At 50.0% G+C, this 22742-nt stretch overlaps 1 protein-coding gene across 7 annotated transcripts; it reads left to right on the plus strand.

Annotated features, from left to right (window-relative positions):
• The first annotated feature begins 927 nt into the window (after positions 1-927).
• On the plus strand, positions 928-21560 carry AGFG2 (ArfGAP with FG repeats 2). Of its 7 annotated transcripts, none has more exons than XM_044935574.1 (13): positions 928-1217; positions 9384-9477; positions 10290-10405; positions 11508-11661; positions 12220-12379; positions 13028-13153; positions 13810-13848; positions 18070-18190; positions 18380-18462; positions 18649-18729; positions 19461-19658; positions 19991-20076; positions 20408-21560. In XM_044935574.1, the coding sequence occupies exons 2-13, from the start codon at positions 9424-9426 to the stop codon at positions 20465-20467; spliced, it is 1278 nt and encodes a 425-aa protein (XP_044791509.1). In that variant the 5' UTR covers positions 928-1217; positions 9384-9423; the 3' UTR covers positions 20468-21560. The 7 variants fall into 7 exon arrangements, with proteins under 7 accessions (XP_044791509.1, XP_044791507.1, XP_025130277.2 ...); XM_044935572.1 differs by having other exon boundaries at positions 937-1449; positions 20408-21559; XM_025274490.2 differs by having other exon boundaries at positions 941-1449; positions 13816-13848; positions 20408-21559.
• Positions 21561-22742: the final 1182 nt, after the last annotated feature.

The raw sequence follows: 22742 nt of genomic DNA on the forward strand, positions 1-22742 counted from the left end.
TTGGACTACCTCTACTTTCTTTTTTGCTGCTCTCACACACCAAGCTGCCTCATGCTTTAGGGCCTTAGCACTTGCTTTTCCTTCTGCCTGGGTTGCTCCATTTCATAACTGACTTCTTTTTTGTTACTCAGGTCTTAGCTTAAATATCACTTGGGTCAGAGATGGTTCCCTAATCAATCTAAAATACCCAATGAGTCATTCTCTTTTACAATACCTTGATTCTCTCTAATCATCAGAGCTGATGATTCTTTGCTTATTGTCTGCCTCCCCTACTAGAATGTAAGCTTCATGAGGATAGGAACTTTGGTTGGTTGGTTTACTGCTGTACTCCCAGTATCTACAACAGTGCATTAACCTAGTAGACTACTCAGTGAGTGTTTGCCAAATGAACACTCAAATACTGTTTCACGGATAGAAACATTGCGGTAAAATGTAGGGTTTCCAAAGTCAGACGTCCCAGATCAGAAATCAGTCGTGTGACGTATACCAAGTGGTACACTAAGACTGTCTGTAAAATGAGATTTCCTACATCAGAGTAGGATTTAAAAAAGAAAAAAAAGCATTGATAAAGCAATTGCTCTCCTCCTTTCCTTTGAGTGTTCCCTTCTTTTCTTCCACCTCTTGGCCTTTCATTTGGCCACTTCCTTTCGGCTTTGCGTTCCTCCAGGCAGTCTAGCTGAAACTAGTCCTTTGAAATTTAGCGGGAATTAACATCATGCGTCAGGAGGGCCACAGCTGCGCAAGCGCGGGACACCATTCTTTCTCGCGCGCTATCTTTGCAGCTTCTACAGCCAGTCAGAGTTAGCGTTGGGGCCAAAGTTCCTAGGACTCACCAATCGTGTGTGGGAGGCGGGCCGCCCTGGAGGCAGTGGCGAGAGGGGGCGGGAACAAGGAGAGAGCACGCACGGTTCCCGGGGCCAGGGTCTCTGCAGGCCAATCCGAGAGGCCTGAGGTCTGAAGGCAGTGGGGCGTGGCGTTGGTGGCTCCCGCATCTCGAGGCCGTCCAAAGCCGAGCCAATCAGAATGAGGAGGTGGAGGCGACTAGCCAATCAGCGTGCAGAACAGGCGAAGTAGGGAAGGGGGTGCGGGTTGAGGAGTCTCGCACCGATGCCGCCGGCTCCCTAGGTTCTGTCAAGGGAGCCTGGCGTGCGGAGGCGGCTGAGGAGGCGGGAAGGCGGCAGTGGTTGAAGGGGCGATTGCTGACTTGCGGGGAGAAGGTCTGAGGGGTTGAGCAGCCATGGTGATGGCGGCGAAGAAGGGCCCAGGGCCGGGTGGCGGGGTCAAGGCGGAGGCGGAGGCGGCCTCGGAGGTGTGGTGTCGCCGGGTGCGGGAGCTGGGCGGCTGCAGCCAGGCCGGGAACCGCCACTGCTTCGAGTGCGCCCAGCGCGGGGTCACCTACGTGGATATCACCGTGGGCAGCTTCGTCTGCACCACCTGCTCCGGCCTCTTGTGAGTGGACCGGCGTGCGGGGAACAGTGGGGGTAGGACCGGGAAAGGAGCGGTAGAGAGTCGGCGTTGGGGACATCGGGACCCAGGGCGAAGGGCCAGAGCCGAGGTCAGGGGCGGCGGGGTGGCCTGAGACACGACGGATGTGCCGAGAGGGTCGTCTGCTGCAGAGGCGTCACGGGGAAGGGAAAGGATCAGGGGCAACAAGACATGATTAGAGTCGCGATGCAAAGGAAAGGAAAAGACAGCGTGAGAACTGCAGAAACTCCCTAAAGGAGGGGGAGCGATCCGAAAGTGGGGAGAATTGAAGGAAACTGGGTTGGGGGTGGAGGGCCACAGATTTAAAGGGCCAGAGAATGACAAACACCCCCAAGGGAACTTCGTGTAGATGGAGGGCCAACAGGAAAGACTCAGTTTGACAGCAGAGTGATAATGTTAGGTAGAGGGCCATGTTCTAGTGTTCAGGAACAGATCCTTATCTTTCAGGACTTTGGAATGCTACCCAGAGGGAAATTTCTTACAAATCTGAGAGATGAATGCTGATGGGTTGCCCTCTTCAGAGAACTTAACTTTTCCAGAGGTTTGGGGATCTGGATGAGCCATCCTTAACTGTAATAATTTACACTTTCAAGTTCCTTGTTTCCACGGCTTATTCCTGGTAGTAGCATCTAGCAACTCTTCTAGATTGGGGCAGGGTGTGGGGGGGGTTCCCTTGTATAATCTGCAATGCTACCCTTGGCACTGTATTTGGTCACAGTTGAGCTAATTTAGAGCCACAGTTCTAGCCTAGATTTCTGGTTATATGGTAAAGTTCTTTTTCCCCTTAGGGAATTATTATTATTAGATGCATGTCTAAAATTTGATACCAAGCCTATATGTCTATCTTTATAAGTTTAACAAGGGATTTATTTTTACTTTTTTAGTATTAATACATTGGTTTGGTTGGTTTTTATTTTAACTAGGAGTGCCTTCCTTGTTTCTTCTTTCACCTTTAGGAGCCAAGAAGGGAGCAGTATTGTTCTTGGGTGACAGATGGGAGAACAGAAGCAAAGAGAGGTTTAGTAACTTATCCAATGCCAGATGGGGGTTGCTGTTTTCAGCATTTGTTGCTATTAGTTATGATTATGGCGGACCAGAAATGAGGATCCAGGTCCCCTCATGCAGTTTAGGATTATTTCTCTATTTGGTTTTTACCTCCTTTACCAAACTTCTATGTTTTGATCAACTTTACTTGTATGTTGTGAGGATAGACTTGACTTTGGTGTAAGTAAAAGTTTTGTGGCTCTTGGGACAGTGGTTTAGAAAACAAATTGGAGTTTGTCAAAAGTTGATATAGAGGCTCAAATGGAGTAGGAGAATGGAGACTGAAGACTGGGACAAAATATCGAAGTATTTTGAAGAGAATAGGAGCAAAGTTTAGGACTATTTATAGGGTAAAGTAGAAAGAGCATATTCCTGAAGATCCTGTTATGAAAAGACAAATCCAATTACAGACTCAGTAGAGAAGTAAAAGGAAGCAGGGGGATAAAACTGATGGCATATCAGAGTCTAGGTCCCAGGAAGAAAATGTCAGGAACAGCGTCAGTTCATTGCCATGGTTAGCTGCCATGGCATGATACCTCAAACACTGAATAAAGGGCAAGTACTGACATCATTATTTTCTAGACCTTGGTTTAAAGTATCCCATAGACAACACTTCACTTCTATAATGAATATCCCTCAACCAGGACAGATGGAGGGCCAAGGGATCTGGCTCACATTTACAACCTGGTTTCTTTTGCTGGAAGAGTTAACTCTTTAAATGTCATTGCACAATTTGCAGAATTTTACCACTTCCCTCTGTGGTCACTGTTGATCTCATTGGTGAAAAGTCAAACACCTGCGATTTGGACAGACACTGGGTGACAATGACCTAAGGATTGGTTACTGTAACAGAGAGGCCTGTCTCTCGTCTGCAGCGTGTGTATGTCCAGCTAGGGGCTTAACTCCTCAGGAACTGAAGTTGCTATAGGACCAATGGTGGGGGCTCCCAGCGCACCCCACCTTTTTTTTAAGTTTCAGAACAATTTAGAAAGGACATTTTTGCTTAGTATTTTGGTAAAGCATTATGAGAATCACTTGCACTGATTCTCAAGGTGGTAGACTTTAGGGAACACATTTTGGTGGCTGGGAAATGAGAAGTTAGGCCAATCCTTTGTTATCAGGAAGTGATGGGAGAGTGAAAGGTCAAGAAGCTGGACCGATAAATGAAGCTCAACTGTGAAGGCATGTTGAGATTATAAAGAGAGAAATATCAAAAGAAACTCCACAGGAAAGCTGTAGTTGCCCTGGCTGCGACCATCAGACTGGGTTCTGATGGTCCTTCTCCTTCTCCTTTCCAATTGGAGTTGTAATTAGCATAGAGTAGGGCAAAGCGTGGAAAGCCTTGAAAGGGATCTTCACAAAGTATTACCTGTGTCCCTTGATGTCCCTTGGGAAGGGCTGGGAGCTGGCAGGTGGGCCACAGGTAGAATGTGAGGTGGGGCTTGCTGGCTGCAGTGTGAGGAGGGGGCACACAGCCCAGCAGATGCTGAAGAGCCATGTCTCCATGGTGATCCACACACCAGTTAACATCTTAAATCCACATGGTTGATTGCCTACAGATTAGGATTTTTGTGGTGTTAGGAAGTGAAATCGTAGTAGTAGGCCAGTAGCTTGCACATTCAGTCAGTAAGTCAGTCAGTCAACAAATATTTGTTGAGAGTCTCTGAAGCCTCAGACACCAGTTTAGGCACTGGAGATATGATAATGAACAAAACGGACAAAGTCCCATCTTCAGGTAGCCTGAATCCTAGTGGAGGCCATGGCCCTAAATAAATCATCAAATATATAAATGCAGGTATTGATAAGCGCTATGAAGTAAACTAAAGCTCAGCATGGGCTAGAGACTGATGGGAGCTCATATTGAGGTAGCATAATGAAAAGAGAAAAAAGATTCTTTCTTAAAATAAAGAGGATATTGACATATACTTTAGTATAGGTAGAGAAAGGAGACAGCAGGATTGGCTTTCTTCTGAAAGCTAGTTTTCTGTTGAGTGTGTTACAAATATATCAACCACTTAGGGGGATGGAGTGTTCTGGGGGCAGTAAGCAGAACTGCCAGGGTTCCCATCTGGCCTGATTGACTGATATAACAAAGTTGACAGTTGCAGCCAAAGTTGAATCTCCTAAGAGCTGAAGAAAACTTGAGATTGGACTGGTGCTGGGTAGGTATGAATATGCCTTCCTGTCTGCATGTGCGAGCTCATTCTTGCTGTTTTTTTAAATGAGACATTTTTTTTCTCATCTCTAGCAGAAACCCACAGTGTTGGGTGTGAGGGCCTGAGAGAGAAGCTGCTAGCTTCTCCCGTTGCTAAATTTACATACATGCTGCCACAATTGTAGGTCCCAAATTTGACCTAGTTTTATTCATTTGGTTTTCTTCCAATACCTAATTTCCCTAACCTGGATATAGATCCTTTTAATCTCCCCAATCTGTTCGTGCGCTCGCCTGTTTAGTTATACTTCTAACTCTTATACTAGAAAATGAGTCTGCCATTTGAAGCTCAGGAGGGGTAAAAATTGCCCCTGAAAAGGATTTCTTTCCAGAGCAGTGCCTCAGTGTTCTCTCTTGTTCCAGCTTGCTTGGATGCCTCAATGGATAAAAATGGATAAACCACTTTTCTTGAAAAAGGAAATAGATGGCGAGGCCTGAGATCTCATTGGCATCTAGGCTAGGCACCAGTTTTTCAGCCAAGTATGTGACATGTTTCCTTGACCTGTCTGTTTGGATCTGTCCTTTAATCCATCATTCAGGTCTCAGTAACGGATATTTATGTCTTCTACTTCTTTATATCTTTACTCTGACAATGGGATTAAGTCAGGATTTAGATGGACAGAGCTCTGGACTGGGTGTCAAGAGATGAGCTTGACAGCTCTTTCTTTGTGATAAGCTGCTACCCTCCTGGTGCCTTAGTTTCCCTGTCTGCCTCACTAGTAGCTGTTTCTAACTGAAACACTTTTATCTCCATGGAAGGAAAGGTATAATATGCTGTTCAATAATTCAGTACTTTTCCATCTGTTGGGGTTGGAGAGGTGGATGTATGCCTGTATGCCCTGCCTTTACTTTAGTCTGTCCCTCCATCCCCTTGCACTTCACCTTTCAAATTCATTTCTGCCGGGCAAGAGGGACAGAGTCTCTAAAATTACAGATTTAGGCACTTTATCACAGAGGGCCCTTGGAGAACTTGAAAAGCTCCTAAGAAAATAATAAACTACCAAAGGGATGAGAAGAAAGCGGGGGGATGTGAAAGGTCTGAGATTGAGCCTAAAGAGGAAAGTAGCTGCTAATATCAGATTCAATGTGTCTCTATATGAAGGCAACTGTTTATTATTGTCACTGAGGAAGAGCTTCAGGAAATGGGTCAAAGCAGGGAAATTTTGATTAAGAAGAAATTCCCTAAAATTAGTGAATTGACCCCAGAACAGGGTAGCAGGGGAGCCTTCCTAAATAGGGACTCTTCTTGGCAATGTTTGGGTCCAAGATAAGAGCAAACCTGATTTAGCTGAACCTGGCTCAGAGGCAGAGAAATGGAATCCTAGGGGCAAAGAAACACAGTCTAGGGTAGATTCATTTAAACACAAATATTCAGAGGTAAGGAATGCCCAAGTTCAAATCTGGCACAAATGAAGGAACTTGGGTGCTGGGTGGAACTGTTTTTTTCCACTGTCGACCTGGCAGAACTTTCTTATTTGAGTAACTGGGCAGGTTTTAGGCTTTTATGAAGCAAGATAGAAGCAAAATATGGGCCAGTTTGAGGGTGATGACCACAGAGAAACAAAAGTTGTGGTATTTGCAGAAATAGTAGTATGCTTCTAACAGAAGCCAAAGGGAGAGAGGCAAAGAGAGAGGATTGGACAGACTAGGATCTCTGCAAGTCACTTCACTTGCCAAGTAATTCTGAGTACTTCAGAGAGTGATTCAGAGTACTCCAAATGCCGTTTATGTGCCCTGTGTAAAAGAAACTGAAGTAGAAAAAGACTGAAGGCTTGAGCCCTAGTAATGTCCTTGCTTTCAATTAGAAAAAGTTGCCCTATTCTGGGCAAATACCTTAATCTATTTCTCCAGCTCCTCCTGGTTAGAAATAACAGAATATATTTGTTGTGATAACCAAAGAAAGGGCAGTGCCTCCTGCGAGGTCTCACTTCTTCTTTTGGGGTGAACCTGAGAGTTATGCTGGGGAGACCAGCTGCAAGTTGGAGAGTCAGGTGTGTTTAATTCCAGGCCAGTGCTTCCCATCTGGCCCCAGTGCATGACCCTGGTATGTACCAAGTAACACACAACACTCCTAGATCATTTGCTTTCAGCTCCCGAGGGGAGAGGGGCTCTCGTTTCTAATTTGCTTCTCTCAGCCAGCAGTAACCTCTCTGTGATTCAGAGACAAATGCTCTGACTCATAGGCTATGTAACTAGGCCCTCTTCCTGGGCTGCGGAGTGTTACCTTGTAGACTCTCCCTGCCCCCAAACCGTGGCTCTGGTTATACATAATCCAGTCTACAGACATCAAGGTCAGAGCAGTGCTTTTTGTACTGTGCTATGGAAACATCCTGTTCCATCAGATTCCTTAGGCCCAAAGCACCTAAATCACTTCTTTTCTCTGCTTTGCCTTTATCCTGTCTCCACCCCCTCCCTGCTCCCACCCCCCAAACCCCTCCAGTCCAAGCTCAGCCATAGGAAATTCTGTTCTAAGCATCTCCTCTAGATTGATGAGTGGGTCAAGTTCCTCCCCCCACCACCCAAGGAAGCACACCTCCCTGTTTACACTTTGCTAACAGTTCCTGGTTGTCCTTTCAGGAAATGTCAATGACCTTTTTTGTGATAGGCTTAGAATCTGTTTTTCTAGTGTAAACATAATCCATTTACTTTTCCCACGACCATTTGTCTTCCTTCGCTGCTGCGTCCTGGTGCCGCACGCTCCCTGATCTGACTGTGTGCTTGCTGCACTGGGAAGCACCCTGGTCCAGGCTCCCCTGGCCCCTTCTTGGAAACAAGTGCCTGGTGATCAAGGACCAAGTCCTGTAATTTTTGTATCCCCCACAGTGCCTTCCACAATGCCTGGTATTTTATTTAGCAGAGTAAATATTTGTTAGTGGGAGGTGGCAGGGCAGCCCAGGCTCATAGGAACAGAGGGCTCTGTCTACTCTGCTGAGAACTCAGAAAGGCCTGGCACTCCTGGGGCAAGGGCACGGAGGCTAAGGTGAGAAAGGGCAAAGGAAAGAGTATCAAAGCAGGATGTCTGGACTTTGGAACAAACAGAACCCAGCCACTGGTGAGAGAGGCTTAGGAGGAAAAACTGGAATCTCTCTGAAATGCAATCAGAAGACAGTCTTCAGGTCAAATCAAGTTTAAGAGCGATTGTTTGACACTGAGTTACAAAGCCTGGCTCTTGGTTTTCCCTGCTCTCATCTTTCCTCAGGGCATCTATCCTCTTTGATATTGCTTATCTTTTAAAGGGTCATTTTGAGAACCATCCAAGTCTAGTAGCGGAATTGCTGAAAATGCCCCCAGTTGTAGCCTCCAGCGTCCTTCCTGTCTTTGGTTAGAATCCCATAAACGGTAACCTATCGTCCGGAAGAGCAGCTTCCCTTCACTGTTTACCTCGTCCCCTGTCATCTGTCTGCTCTCCCACCGGGGCTGCCTTCACTTACACTAATCCACGCTGCCGTTCTGCCCAGCTCCCCGCATCACCTTTGTTCAGTGTGTGCACTTGGAAGCTCGGACGTGTGCTTTCTCCACCTTTCCCAAGATTTCTATCTGGTAAATTCTGATTACTTTTCTGAGGGTGTCAGTCAAGACCCTACGATAGAGTTACTTTTATTTTCACATCTTGCTTTGCCCATTTTTTCCAGGGAGTAAAAACCCAGAGGCCTCTCAGTTGGGACTGTCTTTTGCGCATGCACCCGTGGTCTTTCACTCCTGGCCCCAAGGTCCAGTTTATTTGTTTTGGTTCAGCTACTGGTGTTTTAATCTTTTGAGGGTGGTAGATTTAGAGCAAAACTGAAGGTAAGCAGAGGGGAACCTCTGAAACCATGCCTGGCTTAGCCCCACGCTCCCGTTAGAACACTCCGGAGGGGAGCTGAGTGGGAGGAAGGAAGCCGGCTTGGCTGTAGTCTCCACAGGGCATCTGTGGGCAGAGCTGGACTCCCAGGGAGTTAACAGAATGAAAACACAGGGCTGGCACAAAAGCATCTCTACAGGGTACATGTTCCTGACTCCTGCCCGTCTTGTAGCTCACGGTTGAACCTCTTGCTTCGTTTCAAGATCTAGAAGTGAGAGCAAAGTCTGGAGTATTTCTCTTCCCAGAAATCACTTCCTAAAAGAGGGACGCCCTCCATCCCTCACCACATGGCCTCCTGCGTAGAGGAGAGGAGCAGCAGCCAGCCTAGGGACTCTGTTTGTCTCCAAATTTTATGTGTTGGTATTATCAGGAATATCAGGGGCCTTCATTTTTGCATTCCCTCCTGCTTGAAAGATTTGTGTCTCCATGGATTCTGGGACCCTGAGCATGTGCTGTAGGCCTCAAACAATGATGAAGCAGGAAATGGGAAATGGTCACACACCTGAGTTCCCTGAAGTACCCCTCAGCCTGAACATTCAGCTGCCGGAGTCTGAGCCAAGAAGAGGCGGCTCTGGATGGACAGGCTCTGCCTTCTTCTTGGGAGTGACTGAGGTTCCCTGTCTCTCAGGAGAAGCCTCCAAAACATCCTGGCCGCCCTTCTTTCCTTGAATTAAGAAGTAGCTTCAGTCTGAGAGTTTCATTTACGTGTGGTTTTATCCTGTCCCCTCCCTTTGCTCCCACAGGAAGACCTGCAGTGCTAACGGCATTCTGCTTCTCTTGTGATCTGTTTCCCCCTCACAGGAGAGGCCTGAACCCCCCTCACAGAGTCAAGTCCATCTCCATGACGACTTTCACTGAGCCTGAAGTCCTGTTCCTGCAAGCCCGTGGAAACGAGGTGAGCCGCCACTGCCGCGGTGATTCCAGGCTGTACTTGCCCTGTCTGTCAGCAGAGTTTTGCCTCAGATCACAGGAAAGCCCCTACAGTTTTCGGTTAGAGTTTCTCTTATTTTTTAGTGTGTAAGGTATCTTACCTTATATACATGTGTTCATTTACAGAATCTTAGTTATACAAATTGGGGTTTGTCTGGGCCCCTTGTTGGAAGAATCAGGGGAAGGCACAGTCTCTGTTGGGATGACCCTTGAGGGAGAGATGCTCCACAGTGATGAGCGTTCAGAGTTGACCGGGCAGCCCCTCTGAGCAGGAGCTCCTGGAGCCAGCTCTGCTGACTTAAGCCTCGGCAACTGGGTGTAAGCTCATGTCTTTACTTGAGAGTATGTTAAACCCCTTCTCCAGCTAAATCTGCTGGTGGGAAGATTCCAACCTTGGTGCGAGCAGTACTCCTTTGATGGGCTTACTTGGAGAGTGCAAACAAGAGCCTCTGGAAGCCACAGCTCTGAAGATTGCTCCTGACCCCACCCCCATCCAAATTTAGTTTCCCTTAATTCTCATGACCCTGTACTTTCTTTCACAAGACGTGTCACAGTGTGTCATTATAAATGTATCTGTATTTATCTAAGACACTATTTCCCCATTAGATGATCAACTCTGCGAGGACAGAGATCATGTTTGTTTTGTAGTTGTACCCAGATCCTCATGTGGCGTCCATGCTCCATTAAGTGTTTACTGATGGATGAGTTGGAAATGGTATGATTCCCACTTCACACTTTCTGCCCCAAGTCCTCTGTCACTCGACTTCCTCCCTTTAGGTTTGCAGGAAGATCTGGCTGGGTCTTTTTGACGCTCGGACATCTTTAATACCAGATTCCAGGGATCCTCAGAAGGTGAAGGAATTTCTCCAGGAAAAATATGAAAAGAAGAGATGGTAAGGAGGAGGAAAGAGATTACTCTAGAGACACGTGTCCAAGACACTTCATCTTATGGTCCACTTTCCAGAGCTGAACTGGGGCTTCTTTCAAAGGCTAGACGAGGGTTGAGTCTGTTCCACTCAGATTCAGTTAGGACTGAATTCTGACTTCTAAATAATAAAGGTACAAGAAAGGACAGTTTGCTCTTGGTCACTGACCCTGCAGATTTGATATGCCCCTCCTTTGGGGAGACAGAAGACTGTGTGGAGGGGAGAGCTAGGCTCCCCAGCTGTGGAGTGTGGACTAGTTTTTATAGCTCAGATGATCTCACAGAGAGAGATGGCTGGCTAAGAGCTCATGGCCTCTAGATTTACTTGTCCAACCCATGTTTTATAGGTGCCCTTTTTCCTGTGGGGAAACAGCATCTCTGTTCTCTCTTGTCTTTTCTTCCCCCACATGCCACTTCTTATTCCATCTCTGGGCGGTGTGTATGGTTGGGGATAACTATATGGTGAAGAAGAGAATGCAGAGAGCGAGGAGACTGGTGTGGGCACAACAGCATTCTGTAGTCCCTCCTGGGAGTGTCCTTGGGATTAAAAAAGATACATCCCAAGTAGAGACCACATCCACTGGAGTGGAAGGGGATTTTATCGGAAGTCCCAGGAGCCAGCAGGGTAAATGCTGAGTGCTTAGAAGATGAAGTGGCAGAGAAAGAAGAGCCTGAAGACACGCCCAGGAAGTAAAAGGGGGCCCTTGAGTAGGAAACTGGAAAATAGGATCACCTGTTGGTCAGCCTGATTGCAGGTTGTTATTATTTGAAACCAGATGGTTTGACGTGTCAGAAAGAGGAGGGAGAGGTGTGGGGAAGCCCAGCACAAGCCAAAGCAAACTGAACAACATGCCTGCAGGAAAAGAATGATCATCTGAGAGTAAAGGAGAAGCTCAAGTTGGGCAGAACTCTCCTGTGTCGCTCGGTTTCCTTTAGTTCAAAAAAGAGAATCAGTAGGGAAAATAAGAAAGGACTTTGCTGTAACCTGTTTTCTCAAGCACTTAAGCTGAGCAAGGTCCTAGGTTTCAAGGTTTCACCCCTCCTCTCTGCCTAACTATTCTTTCTCCAAGGTATGTCCCCCCAGACCAAGTCAAGGGGCCCACTTACACCAAAGGCAGCACCTCCACCCCCATCCAGGGCTCCATCCCAGAAGGCAAGCCCCCCCGCACACTTTTGGGGGATCCTGTGCCGTCTCTCTCAGCTGCTGCCTCCAGCTCCAGCCAGGTAATGCTCAGATCTGCCCTCGACATTATTATGGGATTTGGGAGACAGGGGTGTCAGTTTCCTAAATCAAATCCCCCTGGACTTAGCAGATGATCATCCAGGAGGTTTGAATGGGTTCTCAGCCCTGCTGAGACCTAGGTCTTACATTTCTCACCTTGGACTTGTGTATTTTGGAAGAAAGAACCCAACAGGAAATGGTATTTAGGGAAGTCAGAGTATCAACTTCAAACCTGACCACTCCTCCAAAGAAAAACAGGGACACTGCTTCAAGCAGCTCCAGGGGCTGCTGCTGGGCGCCGTCCCTATGTATCTCAGGGTTACCTTGACTCACATGCTCTAAATCATGTGGTTCTGGGACTGGCTGTCCTGAGAGGACAAAGGAATTAGGTATGAGAAGGGCTGAGGCAACCCTTCTGCCCAGGAACCCTCTTGGTTGAGGGCAGTTTCTCCCTCTCTTCTCTCTCCACTTGCCTATCTGGGGACAGCCAGGGAAGCCATGCAGGGGCCTGGGTCATGACTGGGATTCCAAATACTATATGTACTGCCTTCTCCTCCAAGCCTGTCAGTCAGCCTCGGACGTCCCAGCCCCGGAGCTCTCAACCTCCTCCCCCCTCCTCAGTCAAGAAAGCCAGTACTGATCTGCTGGCTGACATCGGTGGAGACCCCTTTGCTGCTCCCCAGGTGGCACCAGCTTTTGCTGCATTCCCAGCCTTTGGGGGTAAGTGGGACTTGGGACGAGAACTTTTGTCCCCATCAGACACGGAATTTTACTTAGCCCCAGCTCTGCACAGAAGTGAACGAGATGGTGATTCTGAAGCATCACAGCCTGGAGAGTGAGGGTCAGATGAGTACAGCCAGGATTACGTTAGGGAGTTTGACCAAAAGCATGACAGCAGGGGGCTCCTAGCCCTTCCTTTTAGATAACTGGAAAGAGCCTTTTTCTTACTTTCTCTCTAGTAAAATGGGGCAAGGGAATCGTGACAGGTTCCATTTCCCTGCCCTCTTCCCAAAGATCAGCAGTAGCCAATAGAGGGTGGAACAAAGTGGTTCTCTAGTTTCCCTTTTTCTTTTTTAAAGCCCTTCCCCACAACAAAATTTTTTTCACACGATTCCACCCAAACTAGACCCTGACAAAAATGTTAATGCCTCATGGAGTAAGGATAAAAAGCGGGGAGTAAACTTTGAGGCTCTCAGAGCCTCTTTCCCTCTGCATGGGTCTGGCTGTCTGCCCCAGGCTCCTGCCAACTCCCTCTGAAGAGGGCCCTGTGGGGAGGCAGATGTCTCATTGAGTGGCTCTTGGCAGCTGTATGATACAGATTACATACATTTTATATAAACATAACCTTCATATTCTCTCCACCTACAGGCCAAACGCCTTCCCATGGGGGCTTTGCCAACTTCGATGCCTTCGGTAGTGGCCCTGGCTCTTCTGCATTTGGAAGCATTCCTCCAGCTGGCCAAGCCCCGTTCCAGGCCCAGCCGGCGCCCCCAGGTAAGTTCTGCCCCTCTGGCTTCCTTTCTTTCTGGCAACTGCATTCCATTGTCCACACCCATACATCATCCTTCATTCACATCCACACCAGCCCAGAGAACCACACAAAGAGATGAAGCTTCAGGAAAGGATGAGAGGAGTCTGATGAGGTTCTTGTCAGGAAGGGGCTCTGTTGTTCTTTCTTTTTCATGTAAGGAAAATGGCTAAAAGCACAGCAGGAGTTGTGCAGGCTGTGTGGGTAGGAGGTTGCTGACTGGGACGTAAGGGAGACTGAGACTAGAAAATTTGAGAATGCGGACCTGCGAATGGCCATGACCTTTCCCCTAGAGGGCCCCCAGAGCAAGGGCTGGAGCAGTGTCCAGGGCAGTCTCCAGAAGGCCTCACCCATCCCTCTTAGAGCAGAGGCCTGCCCACTCCATGTCGCGGTGTTCCTGCTATGTGAATGAAGGAGCATCTAAAGGCCCTTCAGGCACTCGGTCCCTTCCCAAAGCTCCCAGATGACCGTCTCCGGAGCTTTCGGGCTGCCCCCTCCCTTTGGACACCCTGCACACTGGAGGGCAGTCGGGAGCGCTGTGAGGACAGACGTCTGGGGACAGCCAGTGACTGACTCTCTCTCTCCTCCCCACCGACCTGCCCTTTCCCTTCCCCACCCTCACCGCCAGCCAGTCGGATGCTAACTGGAAGTCACAGCTTTGGTAAGTTACTCCTCCCATCCCACAGTGACCCAAGGCAGGAGACTCTGTCTCAGACCCTTGAGCTTTGAGGTCTGGGAGGAACCCCTCAAATTTACCCTTTTTACAGGGGAGGCAGCTAGCGGTTTCCCTAGTCATCAGTCCACAGAGAGGCAGAGTCCAGCCCACAGCACAGATTTCTGATTCTGCTCTGCCCACAGCCCCCGCCACCTCCCACCATGAACTGGTTGGTTTTTTTAATTTCATTTTTTGAATAGAACAAGAGGAGACATTTTATATTGACAGAAGTTAAAATTCACAACAAAATTCTCACATTGTGAACTTAATTAAAGTAACTGATGAGGTAGCCTGAAAATCCGTAAAGCAAAAACTATTAGAATGAAAATCTGATAAACTAACAGATAGAGATTATAATAGGTTCTCTCACAAAATTAACTGATGGAGTAGATGGACAAGGAAAGAAGGAAGGAAGGTAACCATCTGAGTAACACTTTAACAAGTCTGACCTAAGAAATACAAGTAGAACTTTATAACAAAAATAAAGAATATATATCATATTATTTTCAAACATAATAACCCTTTTATAATTTGACCATATATATTAAAAAAAGTAAAAGAATATATGTATAATTTGACCATACACTGGGAAACAAAATCTCCATAAATTCTAACAAGGAGAAACGGCATAGGTCAGAGTATTCTATATGGTAAAAGAGGACCTAAACAAAGATGTCCTCAAAAATGTCCCAAAACAAACAAACAAAAAAAATGTCCCAAAACAATGTTTCATGTCCTTAAAGGCATGAAGCAGATAGGGAGAAGATACATATTTACAACATGGAAACAGACAAAAAGCCAATAACCATAATGTGCCTTTCAAAATTCCTATTAATAAGGAAGAATAGAATGGCCAAGGGATAGAAGTAGGTAATACCCAGAAAAAAACATGAATACATCCTCATCCTAACTAATCAGAGAAAATACAATTATAAGAACTATATTCACACAGTTTTTAAAGATTAATAATCGCCAATACTGTGTGGGGAAATAGGTATGCTACTTTTAAGAATATAAATTGGTACCAGAATATACAATTTAGCAAGAGAAAAGTATTCCCAGGAATGGTACCTCAAAGGAAACAGCCTATTACAAGGTGGTTATAAACAGGTCGTTCAGAAATGCATTCCTAGCACAACTGATTAAAGAGAGCTTAGGGGACTTCCCCAGCAGGCCAGCGGTTAAGCATCCGCACTTCCCACTGCAGGAGCTCAGGTTCGATCCCTGGTTAGGGAACTAAGATCCTGCGTACCGCGAGGTGTGGCCAAAAAAAGAGGGCTTATTAAAGGGGCTCTTTTAAAAGAGAGAGGGAGAGAATAAAGGTGTCAGCCCTGGAGCCATCGCAGGCTGAACCTGGGATGGACTTTTGGTCCAGTGTCTGCTCATCTCAAGAAACAGACAGTCCCCGCCCGACCCCGAGCCCGCCAGCCCCAGTGGTGCCCGGGGAGCACCCGGCTGTCATCTCCTCGAGGAAAGAAAGCTCTCCGTTTGCAGTCGAGGAAGCTGGCTCACCAGGCCGGTGCCTTGGCCCAAATCACATGGCTGCTCAGGGGCGGATCCATGTCACTTCTCGGCCCACCACGGTCACGAAGGGGTTTCTGTGAGGGTGACACGAGGAACCACTAAGGTTCGGGGAGACGTGGGCGTCTCTCCTGACGTGCCGGGTTATATTTTTATGTTTCTGAGGGGGAGGAGAAGGGGAGGCTTCTAAAAGTGCGGTTTCCTCTGAAACTGGGAGGAGGCAAGTCTACACACCCAGCCGCGCGGTCCAGGTGCCCACAAGCAAGCGCGCAGGTATCACCCGAGCCCCGGCCGCTCTGCCCTCTAGCGGCCGCCGGGAGGCACGCAGCTCCCGCTCCCGCCGAGGACGGCCGGCCAGATCCTCATTGCGAGAAGCACCCCAACCCGAGGGCCCGGAGTGGCGCTGAAGGGTCGGGCCCCAGGGAGGACAGGGAGCCGCGTCCGCTCGGGAGGTCCACGTACCTCGAGTCCGTCGGGCAAAGGAAGGGCCTGGAGTCTGAGAAGCCGAAGGTCCACCACAGCCCGGCTGGTTTTGCAGTCGTCCTCACTTAAGACCAGTGTGTGTTACAGCCCAGCGCGTGTCCCTCGGGAAAGCCCGGGGTGGGCAGGGAGAGGGCTGAGAGCACTGTCCCCCGAGTGCCGACCCTCAGGAAGCAGCCCGTCCCCGGATCCTCGCGGCAGGCAGCCTGACTTCCCCACTGGATACTCCGCTCGTCCACGTTAGGCCATCCCATCAGGTGTACCCAGCACCAGGAAGGTGTCCCTAACAGGGGGATCTGGACAAACGCGGCAGCCTCACTCTTGGGAAAAGGAAGCGCAGGGAGGTCCACAGTACAGTTCTGAGGCGCTCAGGACCCCAAACTTCACTGACAAGAAACCAGGGCTAAGGTTTGAGGGGGCCAGAGCGCAACCACATGGATCTGAGAACCTCCCTGGCCCTGCTTTTCCCTCTTAGCCCTGAATGTTAACTTTTCCTTTCCCTCTTTTTTTTTTTTTGCGGGGGGTGGGGGGGTGGTTGCTGTGCCGGGTCTTCCTTGGTTGGGGGGGCGCGAGGCTTTCTGTAGTTGTACGGCGTGTGGGCCTCACGTGTTGACGTCTCTACGTTGTTGACGTCTCCACGTCATCGCGGCCTGGGGGGCTTACGTGATAGACGTCTACACGCTCTTGTGGCACGTGCTGGCTTACGTGGTTGATGTTTTCACGTTGTGGTGCCTGCGGGGCGTTGTAGTCTGGGGATCGTGTCTGCATCACCTGCATTGGGAGACGAGAGTCAACCTCCGGCCACCAGGAAACTCACTCCTGTCCCTCTTTTTCCTCTTGTGTCGGAGGAAGTATCTTCCCTTGTGAAGGTTACCTCTAGCCCCCTTCCCGCCTTCTGCAAGGCTTCGTCCCATGAACTTTCCTATCTGAATTTGACCTCCACTTTCTCCACCCCTGCTGGCATGTTCTTTTTTTCCCCACAAATACATTTCAGGTTTCCCATCTTACAGAATGTTTCTGCAGCCTGACCCACGCTGGTCTGTTGTCTCATCCCTTCTCCACAGCCCTGGCTCTGGGAAAAGGAGGGAGCAGCCTTCACTTACTCATTTTTATTGTCCTGTTTTCTTTGTTTTTTTTTACTGCACATTTTATGACATAGTATACATACTATTCTACACTTTGATTTTTCTTTAGCTAAACAGTACTGTTAGATTTTTTTCATCAGTACGTTAAGAGCTTCCTCATTCTTTTTTATAGCTGCATCGCTGTCCAATTTATGTCTATACCATGATATATCTACTCAGTCTCCTGTTAGTGAATATTTAGGATGATTCAGTCTTTTGCTATTAAACAGCACTGCAGTTGGGGGCGGGGGGGGGGGGGGAGGGTATTGGTAAGTTATATCTGTAAGGAAATTTCCTGGCAATGGAATTGGTCTAATGGGGACCAGTTGACACAGAAGTAAAATATATCACTACAAACATGTCAGGTGCTGGGAAGCAAAAGGACAAGGTTCTAGGAGAGAAGAACCAGAATCAAATATTGGGGTCAGGAAGGCCCAAAGAAGACAGAGTTCACTGGCCCATGGGCAGTGCACCCCAGCTGTGATCTGAGCTCGTGGCATCAGGGAGGTCTCCCCAGAGGGGAGGATGCTGGCGAGGCTGGAAACCAATGCTCAGCACCTCCAGTGGCATCTGCATGTTCCCTGAGTGTCCCAAGTGACCCTGAACCTTTCTGCCCTTCACAGTGCCTCCCCCACCCCTACCTGCCACTACATACAATTTATCCATAAATGGAAATGCTGCTTTAGGGAAAAAACAAACTTCTCCATCTCATAAGGAAAAAATGGGAAGTGTAAGCCAAACTAGAGCAGGAGGGACAGTTACCTGGACAAGGAAGAACTGCTTGTCTTTTGGAGGTGGCAGTTTCCAGCACTAGGGAGACTAAGAAGGGCTGGGTATCACGTTGCCTAGAATCCTCAGTGGGAGACAAGCCCTCCAGAACTGGGCAATCAGGGGAAGAACGGGCTGGCTCAGAGGACCCTGTTGGTGCCATTCATGCCATCCCTCCCCTCCCCCTCCACTGCACCCCACCTCCATCCCTCCTCTGGCCCCTTCCCTCCTGTCTCACGCCAGCACCCCCTGTTTTACTCCTGTTCCTGCCCAGGGAGCAGCCAGGGAACTCCATTTGGTGCCTCTCCTCTCGCACCTGCTAGTCAGCCCAACAGCCTCGCAGATGTGGGCAGTCTCCTGGGGCCGGGGGCATCAGCTGGAGGCATCCCCAGCAGGTAGGTCCAGACATTGGGGAGCTCGCTCTTGGGCAGGAAAGCCAGCCAAGAAAGCCTGGCCTTGGTTATCCCACCCTGCTCAGCTCCTCCTGTCCAGCAGGATGGGGTCTGCACCTCCTGGTTCCTTGCCCAGCCCACCTCCTTGGAGCTGGGTGATGTGCAATGCTGACTTCTCTCCCTGTGTCACAGCATCTTCGGGATGGCTGGCCAGGTCCCCACGCTCCAGTCGGCCACCACTGGCGGAGGCGGCAGCCCAGGGCTTGCTTTTGGAGGTGAGTCTGTCGTGTAGAGACCCCGGGAGGGGATCTAAGGCCAAGAGGAAATTGAGGACTCTAGAGGGAGGGGGTGGGGAGAGATGCACACTGGGCTTTAGAGGAATGCTCAGTTATGATATTAACCAAACGAGAAAAAAATAACCAGCTCTTCCTCCCACCTCTACCCTATTCCACCCTGAGCAGCCTTCAACCCTTTCACCACACCTGCTGCTCACACCCAGCTGCCTTCCACCAACCCTTTCCAGCCCAATGGCTTGGCCACAGGTAAGCCTCCCAGACTATCCCCTGACACTAGCTCTCTCCAGAGTCACCAGCCCAGGCCAGACCAGTTTAACTTCCAAGCCACCTAGTGGGCAAAAACTGGAGACACCCAGGTCACGGAATTTCAGAGTTAGAAAAAACAGCCTGCCTCTTCCCTGAGCCGTTCAGAAGGGTTGACATTGACTGGTAGTGGTGGTGATGCTTTTTCCTCCAACCCTGTTTCCCCCGGTGGTCCAGCCTCCTCCCTTCTGTGTCCTTCCTGAAACCATGGCTCTGTTCCCTGCCCTCCTCAGCCGGAGTTTTCTCTCTCCAAAGTCATGCTAGTGTGCCGCCACCTCCTTTTTTTTTTTTTTTTTTCCTGGTCTCAAAAAACCTTGAAGCCAGGGAGAGAATAATACTCCCTGCCAAGTTGACCCACGTGGCGGGCCCGACGCTTAGGGCTCTCCACCGTTACTTCATGTTTACAGGAGTCATGCCTAGGAGATAGGCATGGTCCCCATTTCAGAGGTGAGAGTAACTTGCTGTGGTTTGTGAGTATAAGAGGTGGCGGAAAGCGGACCCCGGTTCCATGTTGTGCTTGCGCTCGTAACTAGCCTGTCCTCTGACCCACAGGCTCCAAGAGGGCGGGTTTGGCAGGGTACACGGAGGCCAAAGGGTTTCGTGCTCCTTCCGGGTCCTTCCATTAGGTACCTCTGGGTAGGGAAAAACTAGCTTCCATTTCCCTATCTTGGAAGGACTTAGGAAGGACTGTTCTCCAGCCGACCTTCCAGAACCTCGCCTGTCTCACGTCCCTCCCTCCACAGGGCCAGGCTTTGGGATGAGCGGTGCTGGGCCAGGCTTCCCCCAGACAGTGCCACCCACTGGGGCTTTCGCCAGCCCCTTCCCAGCACCGCTCTTCCCCGCACAGACCTCGATGACTCAGCAGCAGAATGGTAAGGGGTTCAGACCAAGCCCTCTTTTACCCCATTCTCACCCCCGGGTTCTGGGCGGGTCGGTGAGTGTGTAAATATTAGGAATATGTATTAGGGAGCCAGACCTCTCAGCTAGTTCCCTTTTGGACCAGCAGGGGGAGCCCAGGGAAGCAGCAGACCTACTTGTGTCCTCTGATTGTTCCACATGTTTATTCCCCACTTTGGAGAAGAGCCTGCTGGGCCCCCGCCTTGGGTTGTAGCTGGGCCTTCCCCGCAGGGAGACAGGCGAGCTGGGCAGCACCCGCCTGAGCGGCAGGGCTCCTGTCAGCTGAATTTTTGCTCTTGCCTCCCAGGATCTTCCTTCGGAGACTTGGGATCCGCCAAGCTGGGACAGAGGCCACTGAGTCAGCCAGCCGGCATCTCTACCAACCCCTTCATGGTGAGCGCGCCAGGGCAGGGCCCAGGCCTGGTGAGGGCGCGTGGCCTTTCACTCTGGGGGTTGGGGACGGAATCCTTCCAGGAGAAGAGGGTGATGTGGGGCAGGACGCATGCCCGTTCCTCGTGAGACTCTACTTGGCCCAGCCAGGGATCCTCGGCCCTGACTTCATCCACCCTCCCCATGCCCTCTACTGGCCTCCTAGCTCCCTCATTTGCCCTCTTCCCTCCACACAGTCATTTTGAAGGAGAAAGGAGTCCTGAGCCACACATCCTCTGTGGCCTCCAGCTCGTCCTCCCTAATTTAACAATTTGCGGTTGTTCTTTCTTTCCAGACTGGATCCTCATCAAGCCCATTTGCCGCCAAACCTCCGACCACCAACCCATTCTTGTAGCACTGTGTCCTAGGGGGGCCTGCTCTCTGGGGCCCCTCTCCTCCCTGGAGCTCTGACGACCACTTGCCTGTGGCATTTCTGCGGGTCTGAGACCAGATGAGTCTTATTTTGCAGGGTAGGGGGCTGAGGGAGGCGGAGCCGCTAATGCTTTGCTTGGGGCTTGCAGATAAAAGGACAGCTTCCCAGGTCAGCCGCCCCCAGGTCTCCTTCCCTTCCTCCTCCAGCTCCCACCCAGGCAGGGGTGGGGCCCCAGAGGTGAGATGACAGAGCCAGGCCTAGAGGAGCCGTGGTGTTTTATTTTTCAAATTATTAACGACGATGACAGTAGTCCTCTTGTGCCCTTAGCGCTCCCTTCACTCTGAATCCTGTCAGGGGAGGAAGCCGTGGGCATAGGCTGACCAGTGCTCCCCTGTGGGAACAACTCCCCAGTGCCCAGCTAGCTGATGCTGTTCTCCTCGTGGTCGGAAGCACTGTGGGGAAAGCAGGGCAAAGGTGGGGGGTGAGGCGCATAATGGTGATCAGACAGGCCGAGGAGGCCCTGGGGGACCAGCGTGCCCTGGCTCGGGCCAGCACCCCTTTCTCCATGTTCTCGCTTTCCCAGCTTCCTGCCACGTCCTGGGCACTTAGGATGAATCATTTCACCTACAGACTTACACACGCCCAACTGCCGTCAAGCACTTTAGTTAGCTGTGGTGTCATGTTTGGATACCAGTGTTTTATATTTATACATAGAGAATTTTCTAATATAGCCTATTATATATCTATCTATATATATGCACACACACATATCCACACACAGCCATTCTCCCCTCCCAGACAGCTCTTCCACACGGGAATGGGATGAACCCCTATGGGGGCCTTGACTGCAAAGCCGGCGCTCCAGGGGCTGGGGGAGGGAGCCACATGTCCCGATCACCCCAGGGCCTGAGCTTTTTCAAGAAAAGGCTTTGTGCAATTGGCTGGGTTTTTTTTTTCCTTTTTTTTTTCCCCATGTGCCTCCCCTCCTTTCCCTGCCCCCCAAATCTCTGCACCAAAGCTATTGCGGGCAATGTTGGGAAAGAACTGCATTTAAAAAAAAAAAATACGGCTCTCGTGGTCTTGCTTTGGGCCAGCCCCAGGGTCCACGTGTCAGCCAACGTGACTGCCTGGGTTGCTGACGATGCTGCTGTTGGCCAAGGACACGGCCAGCCCCTGCCTGAACTGCAGTCCAGTTTTAGCAATGGAGGGAGCTGGAGGGGGTGGGGGGTCATCAAAATCCAGCACTCCTGGGTCAGGGGCATCCTCAGACCCTTGCCACCTGAGGATGTTTTGTCAATAGTCACGTGTCTGGGCTGTTTGTGTGGTGACAAGACATGGCTTGGGTTAAACACCGCACCTGGTGAAGGAGAGGCCCAGGGCTGTGTGCAGCTCCCCACCCCCACCCACCGCCCAGGAACCCTGACCCTTCAGCTGCCCTTTCTTGGGATTTTTCTGGGTCTTTCCACTCAGTGACCTTTAACTACCTGGCAGCAAGGAGAGGCAGGGACAGTGTTATCACTGATTTACTTTGAAGATTTTTTTGGTAAATACCTTTAGCTGCTGCTCTTCGCCCAGCCAGGTGTGGCCTTCCCACTTCCCCAGGGCTCAGTCTCCATCGTGTCTTATGTCGTCCCCTTCTCTAGCCTCTACCCTCCTTCCATCTCCTGGTGGTGCTCCGAGAGTGGACCACCATCTTTTTTTCCCCTGGGTACTCCATGGCAACCCACTCCAGTGTTCCTGCCTGGGAAATTCCATGGACAGAGAAGCCTGGCAGGCTACAGTCCATGGGGTTGCGAAGAGGTGGACATGACTGAGCAACTAAACAACAGCTCTCCTGTCACTCTTCTCTCTTTCCCATTCCCTGCTCAGAGACTGCGAGGGGAGGGAAGCTGAAATCTGGTGGGGGGCAGAGGGGGGAGACTTTTCTTCCTGTTCCCCAGATCCCCTCACTCCTTTCCCAACCAAGAACACTGAGCTTTGGAGGTGAGATTTAAAAGACCACAAGCCACAGTGCCTCTTACTGTTTCAGCCGCAGTCCTGCTGCTTCCCAGAGGGATCTCAACTGCTTGGTGCCTGGGCCCAGGACCTCCCTGCAGTCCCCGTCCACGCCTCCCGGCCACTCTGTCCGACATGGACCCCAGCCAGCTCACTTGCCAGGGCAGGGTGACCAATCAGAAAAATAACCCTGGGTCAGCATCCAATTCCAGGAGAGAGAAGTCAAGAGTTCCCCAGGCACAGGCCGGGCTCAGGACTGCAG

Source organism: Bubalus bubalis, chromosome 24 (assembly GCF_019923935.1).
Source record: "Bubalus bubalis isolate 160015118507 breed Murrah chromosome 24, NDDB_SH_1, whole genome shotgun sequence".
NCBI classification, from domain to species: domain Eukaryota; kingdom Metazoa; phylum Chordata; class Mammalia; order Artiodactyla; family Bovidae; genus Bubalus; species Bubalus bubalis.

Coding starts and splice junctions, on each gene's coding strand:
- AGFG2 (XM_044935572.1), top strand. CDS start 1,238: ATGGTGATGGCGGCGAAGAAGGGCCCAGGGCCGGGTGGCGGGGTCAAG. Junction 18,730..19,460: donor GCCCAATGGCTTGGCCACAG/GTAAGCCTCCCA, acceptor CTATCTTGGAAG/GACTTAGGAAGGACTGTTCT. Junction 19,659..19,990: donor GATGACTCAGCAGCAGAATG/GTAAGGGGTTCA, acceptor CTTGCCTCCCAG/GATCTTCCTTCGGAGACTTG.